Source organism: Ambystoma mexicanum, chromosome 2q, assembly GCF_040938575.1.
Source record: "Ambystoma mexicanum isolate Mex_15411 chromosome 2q, UKY_AmexF1_1, whole genome shotgun sequence".
Lineage (NCBI taxonomy): Eukaryota > Metazoa > Chordata > Amphibia > Caudata > Ambystomatidae > Ambystoma > Ambystoma mexicanum.
In genome coordinates, this window is record NC_090924.1 from 192,642,812 (window position 1) to 192,656,934 (window position 14,123).

The following is a 14,123-nucleotide window of genomic DNA, read 5'->3' on the forward strand; positions in this document are numbered from 1 at the left end:
TGAATCACTTAATTAGCTCCTTATACATCTTCCTCATCATAGTCCTTTACTCCGAGTCCTCACCCGACAGACAGGTGCTTCATAAGTAGTATTGCGCTATTTGGACATGACAATTAATACATTTCTGTTGTAATTATGTTTTTCCCTTTAAGGATATTCCCTGGCCATTTGAGCAGGAAGATTGTGTATAATATGGACTCTGGAATCGTTGCTCAAATATTAAGGGCTCATTTCTGTATGTCAGAAAATATTTTCTTTCTAACTGGGCAGGCCCTGTGACTAAAATGTAGTGTTCAGCACCCAGGGTGTTGCTTCCCCTGTTGTCTGTGAGCTTTATGTAATAAGAGTACAGCTGGGAAAACCACATCTCCTGATCCCCTCCACTCCCCACCACCCCAAATGTCCTCTCACAACCCTGGTGGGGCTATCTGTTACAACATAACCCAGGGCCCCAGTACTGCACTGCAGTGGTCTAGGTAGGTTCCAGGAGAAATAGACTGACAGAGGCTGGTACTAAATCCCTTTCTTACTCAGTTGTTTGCCATGCAATACCTGCCTCTAACTAAAGATCGGGATCTGCATGATTCAAATGAGTCTCACGTCTGAAATTAACAGGTATTCCCACCACAGCACCCAGTGTCCAGGTCTTCCCTTTTCTTTGCAGTATGTGACATTCCCCACCCCCCACAACCTGCCTGAGACCCATTATGGTTTTTAACTGCTTGGTAAACAAGTAGGAAATCTCTGTGGGGCTCATTTCTTAAGTCCTTGTACGTTGTGCAGAGGGGAACCCCTACTGTTGCTCTTACATGCAAACAGGTCCCCTATGCACGATTTACATCATTTGGACTGTGGGGTGCAAAGGTGGGATGCAAACCAGAGGCAGAATCACCTTAATGTTTTTGTTTGCACTCTGCAGTGAAAAATGAGTAAACGCGGCCTGCCATTTTCAAAAGGCAGACAGTATTTACAATGGATTTTTAGGGAATCCACCTGCTTTTATGACATGGAAATCCACAGCATTTAATACAGCACGAAAGTGTCATGATAGTGTTCATGTTGGTGTATTTGTATGGCTGAAAGGAAGTTGGAGGCACAATTATTTATTAGAATCCATGCCGTTCTCCACCATACAAATCAAACAAGATGTGGGGAGGTGTCAAATGCATGCATGGCAAATTTATGCATGCATTTCACACTCTGCCACCAGAAACATGAGCCCCTCTGAGTCAAAGGGGATCTTATATCCTGAGTAGGAGAGGAGTTACAAAAAGGACAGACAACAAATGGCAGAGGAAACATTTTTTTAGGGGCTTGTGAAGCTCCCATCTTCTTTGTGAAGACTCGCCGCAGAGAAAGGACTATGATGAGGAAGAGCTGGACTTGGAGTAATGAAGATCCCCGTTAAGTAATTAGGCCACTCAGAAAAGTCTGTGTAGGGTACAAACTGGTCTTGTAGTATAATATACTTTATCTTGCAAGACGTGGTGAAAACTGTCGGGCCCAACGGAGCCATGACTCCCAGATGATAGTTTATGAACACACAAAATGTCACATTTATAATATGTAATATAGCACTAAGAGTTGAGGGGCAGCCAAGATTTACAGTTCATTCTCTTCAGAGGAGTAAATAAAATGTCAACAGCCAATATGATTCTGGCTTTAATCAGTATCTCTGGGAAAAAAGGTTTACTGAGCATTTATCTATGGCCTGCGTCAACTGAATTCAAAATAATTAAACTGCACCATAACGCTCCCCACATAATACAATGTGAGAAAAAGCTTTGTAAAGCCACAAGTACGCTTAATGTTTCATTTTAATTTATTAAAATGAACTTGTCGCAATGGATGGACGCGGACGCCATCATATTTTGCCTCAAAGCAACTACTGACGCATTGAAATCTGACCAATAATTGCTACCTCAATATTTGGGCAGAACAAATAAACATCAAAGCAACACATAGGGCCTTGTTAAGAGTTTGGTGGTAGTGTTAAAACATGTGGTATTCAGACACTTCATGCTTTATCTCGCCACCAAATTATGAGTTTTGTTTTTGAAATGCTTGCATTCCGATTGCTTTTGTGTGGAGATACCTCCCTCACTATCACCCCATGCAGTATTCCCACACCGGGGAGTGTGGCATTTTTCCCATGAAGTGTTCTGGAATTCCGAAAGGGGGAATAACTGAACAGTCTGAATGACTCAAGCCAGCTTACCCTCCCCATTACAGCATGCAGTAACCATTTTTAAGTGTTGCTGTATTTGCAGTGGAAAAACCACCAAACTCTAGATAAGGCCATCATCTCTTTAACCATACATATTTAGTGTGTTGGGAGGAAAATATGGACAAATACTCACTTCCAAGGGTGCAAGAATGTTCCATGTTTTCAGGCTCTAGTTCATCTTCAGCAAAGAATTTGCTCAGGCGTTGAAGTGCCACAAATGACTTAATGAAAAGAAAAATGACAACAAGCAAGAAGTGATGTAGGTAAGCCAAGATAGAAACATCTTTTTTTAGAAACATTAACTGCTATAGCAGACGTCTCACTGTATAATAGTAAACTAGTTGTATGCAGTGTGAAGGCATCATGAAGCAAGACACAGACAACAGATTCAAAGTTCAAAACAAAATGGTTTATTAACTTAAATGTCAGGATTGTTGAAGGCCTAACATACCCTAGGCTAAGGTGGGATTTCCCAACTAAATGAATCTAAGGGAAGTCTGAGTCAGAAGGTTCAACTTAAAAGTCTGTCTGTGTCTAAAACCTGTCTCTGCCCTCACAACTAAAGCTAAACAATGTGCAGGGAAGTCAATAATCAAAGAAATGTTGATCAAAACAAAGTTCTGAGCCTCTTCCAGCTCTTAGCTTCTTCCTTTTCAGCTTCCCTTCCCCAAGTTCAGGAAAGATCCACACAAAGTCTCAATATGACCTTTTCCAAGTTCAAGGCACTATAGTTCCACACAATCCTCGGGGTTCCCTTCCCCAAGTTCAATGAAACACAGTCCCGTCCCCAAGACAGTATTTGCATTTCATCAAATCTCAGGGTTTCCTTTCCCACGATTTCAACGTAGCAAATTATACTGGTTTCAATCTTTTCAAAGTTCAACACAAATCTAAGTCCACTTGAACCTTCTTCTGGTTCACCTTATCAGTTCACTCACAGTGCTCCTTCTTTGTATATTTCACAATGTCTTAGACCTTCACAAATTAGGGCTCACTGGTCTAGGCGCAGTTGTCACACCACATGTTCCAGTCACTGGTCACTCAACCAGGAACCCTAGGCTCTCCAGCCCACACTGGTTCTTCTGTACTTGCCCCTGTATACCGAGTCCCATTCACGTAGCTTCTCTTTGTTGCCCTCTTGGCTATATGTGCAGTTTCACACTCTCCTGGCTTCTCCTGGTTAGCCTCTTGGCTTTGGCATAACGTGTCGCACACCTCTTGCCAGTCTTTGGCCTTGCCGTACTGTATCCATTCAAAAGGTTGACTTTGTGGCGGTCCGGTTCATGCCCCACCTTTCTGTTGCACTCTTTCACACTTGCATTCTCTTTTCTGTAGATTGCTTACAAATGGGCACTTTCCGTTTTGGCTTTCATAAGCTTTTAGCTTTGCCCATAAAGTTTTACTCAGTTCAGTGTTCAATATGCTTGATTTTGCCTGGTGTCAAGTTTTCGTTCAGTTCGGTATTCTATATGCCACTTTTCATGCGTAATATAGCTTGGTTTCATGTTTTCATGCATTTTGGAATTCAATATGCAAGTTTTCATTCAATTCGCTATTCAATATGCAAGTTTTCATTCATACAGCACTTTGTTAGTTGTGTGCTGCCTTCTAGGAGCGCCCCAGCATTGAGTGAGATTCCCAGACAGTCACTGGTCCTCGGCGTTCCTCTCTGGCGACTCCTACTGCTTCCTTTCTGCTTCTCAGGCCGGCGGGCCAGCTCAGTGAGCCCTGCTCGCGCTCCGGGTGCTTTCCGGCACACACCGCCAGCTCCGCCTCTTCGGCACGGATGCAGACAGCGTCCTTTCTTCTTTGTTTTTTTAACTCTTTTTATTAGCATTTTTGCATTTGAACAAACGCACTTAACATTCCCAACATGCACAATGTGAGTACCCCCAGCCTGCCCTCTCAGTGACAACCCATTCTTCGCTTTCCAGAGTTCCGAGGTCCCTTTCCCATTTGTCTTTTAATTTTGTTAAGGGAGGGGAAGAGACGGTATTTATGGCCTGATATAGTCTTGATATCCCTTTATTCTGTAGGGCCTCAGTAAACAGATTAACTTCTAATTGGCTTTGCTCCGGCAAGTTGAGATCCCAGCCAAACTGGCCCATTAAAGCTTGTCTCAGGCACAGATACGTATATGCCTCACTCTGGCCCAAGCCATATCTTTCTCGCAGGTCCATAAAGGGTATAAGGATCTGGTTTCCGGTCACATCTCCGACCTTGGTGACCCCAGCCCTTACCCACACTGTGGCTGATTCCCCAGTTTTTGGATTTCCCCCAGGTAAGGGTTGCTCCATAATGGCTGAGCTCTGGGGATCTTCCCTCCCCAACCCATTGCCTTTGTAGTCTCATCCATTAGTTGTTTTAGTCTCTGCACCGCCAGAGGGAGTTGTTTCCAGCCGTTTCTCCTGTAAAGCATCTGCAGTGGGTCCACATTCTACATGAAAACTAATTCCAGCCTTGTGTGGGACAGAATATCCCGCCAAACACTGATTCATTTGCCACCACTGGGCGGCCCAGTAGTATTTCTTTATGCCTGGGAAACCTATTCCACCCTCCCAATACTGATCTCATCAGAGCTGTCAATGTTATGCGTGGAATGTGCTTTCCCCATACCATCCCCCCTTATCAGGAAGTTAATATTATTAAACTGCTGATTGGTTATTCGCACCAGTGTATTTTGCAATACATGCCAACAGTCGAGCATTTTGAGTAGGTTAACCCTCCATTTTTTATTTCTTGCTGGTTCACAGCTCCAGCTGCTCTCTCCACCACATAGGCTCCCACACCTGTGGCAGCCTAACAGCTCTGCTTGCCCTTGGCTCCACAGTTCCTTTGGGACATAGGCATGTGTCCTGGCTTCCTTTCAGTTCCCACCACGGCTGCCTCCTCCTGAGAAGGGTCCCCTGCTGGTCTCTCTCACACAGGCCTCCCTGTTGCTCCCTCTGCTGCTTCTTTATACACCTGCAACCACTTGACAGGTTGCAGGTGTGGACTCTCAATTGGGCTTGCCTGACTACAATTAAAGGGACATGCCTGACCTTTAAAGCACTCTACAGGCATCTTCTTCGTCCCAGTACTAGAGTGGTGAAATTAGGTTTTAGTGTTCATTACTCCTAGTCAGCTCTTCCTTGTCCCAGTTCTGAGAGAGGTAAAATGTGGCAAAAGGAGGGGAGAGGTTTTACAATATCCCATAAAGGCCGGGGGAGGGTTAGGTTGGTCTTCAATAGGGAAAGGGGATACCATGTCTCGCCTGTGGGCACCCCCTCCCAATCCTCAAGGATCCTCCAACCAGGTGATCCTCCCTCGCTTCTCCACCCCAAGGTCAGGATCCAAAAGTGATGGCCTTTCTCTGGCCACCTATGAAGATGATCGAGGGGAAGTAGGAGTGAGGATACCCTCAAGTTCCTCACAGCAGTAATTGTAGTTAGTGCTCTAAGGAAGACAATTACTCTGGGATCAATCTACTGGGCTTGTTTTTAGAAAAAGGATTGTCATCTTTAATACTGTTTCAGATACTCCAATTACATTTTCATGTTTGGCCTATACTGCCACCCATTTTAATCACCCCAAGTCAGGCTTCTGAAACCTGCGGGTCTCCAGATGTTTTGGCTTCCAACTCCCATCAGCCTTATGCAACATAGTCAATGTTGATGGATCTTTGGTGTTGCAGACCAAAACAACTGGTGAGCCTCAATTTGAAAACCGCTGTCTTGCTTAAATCAGAAATCATTTTCAATAGTTGTCAATGGGACTTGACACTGGAAATTAGTTACACCGCCCATGTTTGAAAGTAACTGTAAAGAGTTGGCAGTCTTGGGACAAAAACATGCACAACCTTTAATTTACCTTTGCTGCACTTACATCTAGGATTGTAGATAACTTGAATAGTGTTTGCCTATTAAGCAGATCTCCCTTAAGTGCTCCTGTCCAACAGAAAACGGTTCAATAATGAACTTAAAGTAAGTAATGGCGAGCTACAATGTATAATTAGAATGTACTCGATGGCCAAATTAGAATGCACGTGAATCATCAGATCAGCCTTACCTGAAAAAATATACTATCTGCAACCAATTTCCTCATCAACAAATTTGACCAGGAAATTGGTTGAGGACTTAGCAATTTGTTTGCCATCAAAAATAGTGAAAATAAGTAAACTTTTTCTTGTCATTGTTTACCTGTTAATCAAACTTCATAACCCCTTCCTCTCCTGAAGTGATGGCCATGTTTCTATGTTCTCTCTGTACCATCAAACCTTTTGATTAAACTGCCAAATGCTCAGGCTCCCCAAAAAACCTATGCCCACCTAGAAATCTTTCCACCGAAGATACTCAAGCTCATATTCCAGCTGCATGTCGCAAATTCAGGGCTGTGAAGACACTAGTGAAAACTATTCACAGCCACATTAGAGCGGGAATTTTGTTGTAAATGTGTGCAGTGTAATAAATGAATGGATGTAGAACTACGAGAAGGGGTCGATCCTGGTAGCGGGTGACCTAAACACAGACTGTGACTTTGAAAAGCCACCTTGGGAAACCTGCGAGGTGGACATGGCCCAAAGGGGAATATCCATAAAAAGAAAGTTTCCTAAAGCCTGGGATATGTGGCTGGGAAATATCGGCCTCCTCCCGCTTGTGGGGTCCCAGACTAAAGACTCTAGGGCTGCTGACTGGCACACATGGCACTGAGAAAATAGTTCCTCTATGATTGATTACATCTTCCTGGATAATACTCTATGGAACCAATGTTCCTCATTTTCGGTCACACCAAATGTTTGGAGTGATCACTCAATTGTGTCTGCTACTTTTGGTGTGACTATAATTACTAGAGAATATGGAGTCCAAACTGAGATGGCCACGTTCGTGTCAGGGAATACGGTGAGATGTACAACCAGTAACATCAGTACACTAAATCATAACATCTGACTTTCTCATAATAATTCTACCTTGGAGTGGAAGATGAATAAGTTCAATGCACAAGAAATTCAGATACTATAGGGGGTTTATAGTCATAATGTCGACAAAAAAATGTCGACAGACAAAAATGTCGAAAAAATAATGTCGAAAATAATAATGTCGACATTCTATACTTTTAATGTAAAAAGTCATAATGTCGAAAAAAAAATGTCGACATTTTTTTTTCGACAATATGACTATAAACCCTTAACACTATCAACACCTCACCCAACACCCTCCTGCAACCCCCCCACACCCCACACCACCACCCTCCCACCCCTCATATGCAACACATTCTAATTATTTATATATTTATTTATTTATTTTTTCAATAAATAAATAACCAACAAAAAGTATCATTTACTATGGGGGGGTCCCCCCCCAAACCCCCCTCACCCAACACCCCCCTGCCACCCCACCACACCCCCTAACCACCCTCTCACCCCTCATACTCAACACAATCTAATTATTTATTTATTTATTTATTTTTTCAATAAATAAATAACCAAAAAGAGTCTAATTTACTATGGGGGGGGTCCCCCCCCAACCCCCCCTCACCCAACACCCCCCTGACACCCCCCCACACCCCCCCAACCACCCTCTCACCCTCATTCCCAACACATAGTAATTATATATTTATTTATTTATTTATTATTCAATAAATAAATAAACAAATAAATAAAAAGAATATCATTTACTATGGGGATGTCCCCCCCAACCCCTCTCACCCAATACCCCCTGCCACCCCCCACCCCTTATACTCAACACATACAACACAACAATAAATATATATTTATTTATTTATACAACATTTCGAAAAAATGTCGACATTAATGTAAAATGTCGACATTTTTGTATGTCGACATTATTGATTTTCGACATTAATTTGTCGACATTTTGACTGTCGACATTATTGATGTCGACATTATGACTGCACACCACTATAGGGATCTGCGATGCAGGATATTGGTCGATTAACAAAGAAATCTGGGTCTAATATTAGACATACACATTGCTTCAACCAAGAAGTCGCTCTGTGTCACGCCCTCCTTGTCATCGTCCACCTCCGCCCCTTCGGCCCCTTCCTTACCTGCCGGGTTGGAGCCTCGGCGCTCGCAAGGACCGCGGATCCCTTTCGCTCGGCCTTCGGCGACACTCCGCCCCTTGTGGCGTCCTTGGCGCCTCTGTTCCCGCCTGTCCTGGGGCTTGCCGTGGCGCTTGCGGGCGTACAGGGGTGCCCACCAACGACACAGGCACCCCAGGAATCCAGCGCTCTACAGCAGAGGGTCACATGAACCGATTAGCAGTGACGTAACCAGGAATATTTGTACATATCGGTCACGTGACTAGGTGGGCAGTCACATGACCCGGAAGAGATGCTTAAAAAGAGCGTCGGTCCGTATTCTCATTTCTTCTCAGCTGTTTTCGCCGATGAGTCGCTATCTGGACCTTTTCTTGTTGGATTTTGGTATTTTGGACCTTGTTTTCTGCTTACCTGGATTGCTTTGGATTTACCCACTGAACCTTGTATACTGGAACTGTGCTGACCACTGGACTGCATAATTGGACTGCTACCTGGATTATCCTTTGGATTTGTTTGCCCTGGACATTCTTGGAACTCTCAAGATTCAAGTATTCACCCCCACCCTTTACCAACATCCCACCCTCCATCCCTTCAGACAGGAGCAGTTAGGTTCCATGCTAGCACCTGTTATCCTTGGGGTAGGTGTTTATTATTTTACACTACATCATTAGTCATTGCAGTATTCTTAGATTTGCATTCTAACTTTACTTTTCTTTTCAGCCACCCGGGGACCCGGTGCTTCCTGCTCCTGCCTATCTCCTGCGGCCCCAATAACTGGTCAGCGAGTACTTTTCTCATCTCTGACTGGTACTTGGGGACGGAGGCATAATAATCGACGTGGACCTCAAGTCATAACACTCTGACAAAATCTAATATGAGAAGAAATTGGCGGCGAATTAAGCAAGCTAATCTGGATGACATCTCTCATGAAAACTCCATTAGGCTTATTAAACAAAAGTTTAGAAACTTTTGTAAAGCAATAAACAACCAGTTATTGCAACGCGATTCTGAAGTAATGTTGCAGGTCTTAATCAAAGCCTAGGTCAGCTCTTTCTGGTCCCATGTGAACAGCCAGGATCCCAATTATGTTGTCTCTCTTATTAACTCGATCTTGGAGCAAGAATGGTTGCAATATTTTGCTAACAGGTTTGCGCCCCAGATAAGTATAGAAGTGGAGGAGGCGCAAGCTCTCTGGGAAAAAGCAAAACCTGAGATATGGGAACCCCCACTGCATATTAATACAGTAGTGGGTTTGATAAAAAAAACTAAAAGATCATGTGCGGCTGGCCCGAATGGCCTAACAAATAACACCTTTAAGTCTGACCCTAATCTTTGAGCAAATCTTTTGCTCTACCAATTTAAAGACATTCTCAAGACAGGAAGTACCCCACTATCATGGAGTAATGCGCATGTAATACCAATCTTTAAGTGCAGGAGTAGGTCGGACCCAAAAAACTATCGACCTATCACTTTGGTAGATGCGGATTGTAAAATCTTCTCTGCCTTTCCGTTAACGCACATATTAGATTGGGAAAAGCAATACCATCCGCTGAGCACATTCCAGACGGGGTTCCGTAGGGCCCATTCAACTAACATCAATGGTCTCACCCTTAAATGTTTACAGGAGGATGCATGGAAGAAGAAGGGCCAGACATTTATGGCCTCAGTGGACCTCTCAGCCGCATTTGACTGCGTTAATCGTAATAAATGATGGTGCAAATTGGCTGTCTGGGGTTTACCTCTGGGACTCTTGAAACTTATCGAAGGTGTGTATAAGAACGGTGGAATCCAGGTGCGGCTTAGTCAGCAACGGGACTTGTCTGAAAGAGTGCAATGTAAACGAGGGGTTAGACAGGGATTCGTCCTTGCTCTTTGGATCTATAACCAAAACCTGTCAGACGTGGTAGAGTGCTTGAGGAACGAAGGATTAATATCTCCGTGAGTTGGTAATAATAGGATCATTTGGTTGGCATATGTTGATGATTTTTTATTGTTTGACTGCACGAGAGGAGGCCTCCAGCGTGTCTTAGACACTTTTGCCAAATATGCCAAAGAGAATGATCTTATTATTAACCCAAATAAAACAAAAACTGTTTCATTCAACAAAGGGGCACGCAAGACCTTGCCCCCCTCGTGGCACATTGAAGGAACTTCAGTGTACACCTCTACCAGTCTGACGTATCTGAGTTTCCATTTTTGGTCACATAACGGAATTAAAACCCTTTGGGATACATTATCGCATAAAGTGAAGTTCTTGGAATCTCAGATTGTGAAAATCGACCGAAAATGTGTTAGGTGCTTGTTAAAACCAGCACTAATGTTATTTGAGGGTAAGCCTGTTCCCAAATTTACATACAGCTTAGAACTGGGACCCTGTGCAGTGGAAAACAAATGAATAAAAAAAGAGGACGGCATCTGGAGAAGGATCCTCGGTATTCTTAGCGCTGTCCCATTAGCAGCCATTAAGTTCCAGTTAGGCTATTTATAACTTTGGGCCTGAACCCAATGGAGGATGTTAACACTCTATGCAAAAATTGTGGCTGCTATGCTGAATACCTTATATGCGATGCTAGGGTCTAACACAGAGTGCTATACATTCTTCCTACAATTCAAACAAAACTGTGAAAATATTCTTCTAAACATCGATTCAGATCTGTTCTGATAACCCTAATTGACAACCCTATGTTAACCAAAAAACGGTTGTTGGTCCACGATTGGATCCGAACGACAAAACATTTACATGCATATAGCTCAATGAGCCATTTGGCACATGAACACAAGAAACGAGGATCCCTCTCCAAAATTCTACTCTTGTTCCCTAATAGATATTATCGTGGGATCTTGCTGAGGCTAAGATGGAATATCCTGTTGACAAAAGATGTCCTAGTCAGAAGGAAACAAATAATGCCGAAAGATACTAAATGTAGGTTTTGTGAGGTGAAAGAAGAAACTGTGAAACATCTCATCCTAGAATGAGAGGACTTGAATGATGTAAGGAATGTATTCTCAGACAGATTGAAGGTCTACTGGGATTGCTAAGTCATTGACTCCATATGGAAATGTTGCCTCAGCATTCAAAATGTAGGTGAAGAGCTGGCACACTCAGGCTTTCTAAAGAGTATTAAGATGGGCTAGGGTATGAAAATGGCCTTGGCTTACATAGGTGGTCTATTTTGACTAATCATCATACCTTGATCTTTCTACCCAATCTTTTATCATTTCTGAAGAGTATGTTAGCTGTGAAGAATTGTTTGATTTATGTATGAAGTGCAATCAAGTGTTCGATAATGAACTGAATGTATGGTTGCTTCTTTTTAAGGTTTTAGATTAATTGTGGATTTGATTATCTGACTGTTACTATTCTTATTTCGCACATATATTTTAAAATACTTTCTGATGTTGATTTAATGTTTTAAGAATGTATTAAGAATTGTTTTCTTTTTGCTTGGGAGTTTTTCTTTTCTTTTTTATTCTGTTTATTGTAATAGAGTCTGTGGCTTTATATTTTTTCTAAATTGTAAAGGTTTGATTAAACCAATTGCAATAAAAACACATTTTTGAAAAAAGAGGGGAAATGGATGAATGATTTTTTGCAGAAAACATCTTTCACTACTTTGCTTTATCACGGCTACCATGTTTTATGGTGGCTGCATTCCTGAATACCTTTAATGCTTACACCAGCAACAGGAGACAGTGGTCTCTGCTGTTATCTGGTCTCCACCCCCACACTCATGGCTGGAGAAATGAAGTTTAGATTTGCCCTCTCATTTCAGTGCAGCCTCACACTGAGGTAAGACTTTAGTGATCTCTATCCTCCATAATCTCGGTTTCTTTTTAATAGGTGTATGTTGTGCGTGAACACATGCAAATGGCTGGACTGTGGAAATATGGCACAGCCCTTAGGTTGGCCCGCTGAGAACTTCATCTGAATGAAGTACTTTAAATGTTTGTACATATGTATGAGTTTGGCATTGTCCAAATGTTTCATTATGTAATAAGCAGAGAAATGCCTCTATGTTGCTTCTATTCTTCTCACATGAGGCAATTGTTATGAGTGTTTTCATATCTTCTCAACTTGGTTTCGGTAATATGATTTACATTGACACTTCTAGTAAGCTAAGGTGGGTGCAACATGCTGCAGTTCTTTTAGTCACGAAGACCCCCATATTTCCACGTGGTCCCCACTGATCAAATCCCTCTATTGGTCACCAATTGGCAAGCATGTGCAAATCAAATTGGATTGTATTATGGTTGTCATTTATATAGCGCCTTTTACCATTATTATAGACTCAATGTGCTGGTGGTGGGAACGCCCTCGGGCAACGAAGTCCAGAGTGCTGGAAGTCACAGAGAAGGATTAGAATGCATGTGTGAATGTGGCCAAATAAGGCTTAGCAGGGCTGGCCAGGCTCCAGTAGAAAAAACCCAATGAGGTGCATGTGTGCTGAGAGGAGCCAGGAGATGGTGTGAGTGCTAGAGACTCGCTATGTGTCCAGTGGGCCCGAATTCGTCATCGGTCTTCACTGCATACTGATATCACAGGTGTTGAGGCGTAGTCTGGTGTAAGTAGGCGGAAGAATGATGTCACCAGCAAGACCAGATTTATGGTAGTCGTTGCTGTATTCTAATGTGTGAGGGTAGCCTTGCCTGAGGCCAGTGTCCACCGGAGTGGTGAGTTATGCGTACCTAGAAGTTAGGGTATAGATTTATAGTATGTGGGCAAGATAAGGTAGTGGCTTCCTCTGTCGATTCTTGCGGCTGCGTTAAAAAAGTTAGCGACAGCGACAGTCTATGCTTCACACATTGCAACTAGAGGAGCATGTGCTATACTTTTTCTCTTTCAGGTGGAGAGCCTGGCAAATCTTGCTAGATATTGTGCGCGTACTAAACCTTCAAAATAGTTATGTTTACCATGGGAGGCCAACCCTATAGTTCATCCAGATTTGATACCCGCTTTACCTTGAGTTCTTCCACTGTGATTCCGGAAGATTCTCGATTGCCTTCCAGAGTAATGCATGAGAAACCCTCACAGGGCCTTCTGGTGCGAGACATGGCCAATTCCTCCCATGACAATGGCCCGCTGTACATCCCAATCTATCCTAGTGCAGCGGTGCTGTTGTTCTATCTCAACCACTTTGAGTGCAATTTGCCCATTTTCCCCATGCATGCCAGGTGCAGTGACTAATCAATCCCGTGACATTTCATAGTTAGAAAATTGAGATGATGGCCTGAGTTCCCAGCTGGTGGGGCTTGTGGGAACCAGGGTCATGACTGGTGTTTGAAAGTGTGTGAGGTCCGTGCTGCTGCAATAACAGCCGGCGCTGCATTGTGGTGAATGTTCATATGCTCGGATTAGGAATTAGAAGGTTTGGGACTGGTTTCAGGATAATGCAACACATAGAAAGGTTTTGAGGACTTTTTAGAAGGAACGGTATTCCTGAGTGCGGTGGATGTGCAGAGGCAGAGGGTTCCAGATAGTGAGCGCTAGGATAGAGAAGGCCGAGCCACGTACTCTAGTGGAGTGATAAGGGGGAATAGCGAGTAGGAGAGCCAAGCCCGATCAGAGGTTTCTGGGGGGTTGGTAATGGATGATTATTTTCAGTAGGAACTCTGGTCCTGTATTGTTGAGGGCTCGATGTGTGATGCACATGGCTTTGAAGGTCGCTCTTACCTTGATAGGAAGGGGTGATATGTTGTCTTGCCGAGAGAGCAAGGAGCAGTCTGGCTGCTGAGTTTTGGATACTTTGGAGTTTCATGAGCTGGCATCCTGGGACGCCGAGATAGAGGGAGTTGCCATAGTCTAGGTGGGAGATGATGATGATGGGCAGTATTGTGGAGACTCTTATGTAGAGCTAGA

General features: G+C 43.3%; 1 protein-coding gene across 2 annotated transcripts in view; it reads right to left on the reverse strand.

Annotated features, from left to right (window-relative positions):
- Nucleotides 1-14,123, reverse strand: part of LOC138569274 (multidrug resistance-associated protein 1-like) — a 1,459,677-nt gene that overhangs the window by 758,912 nt on the left and 686,642 nt on the right. For both annotated transcript variants that reach the window (XM_069647112.1, XM_069647111.1), the window contains exon 14: nucleotides 2,361-2,448. In XM_069647112.1, the coding sequence (XP_069503213.1) occupies nucleotides 2,361-2,448 (88 nt within the window). The remainder of the gene's footprint in view (nucleotides 1-2,360; nucleotides 2,449-14,123) is intronic.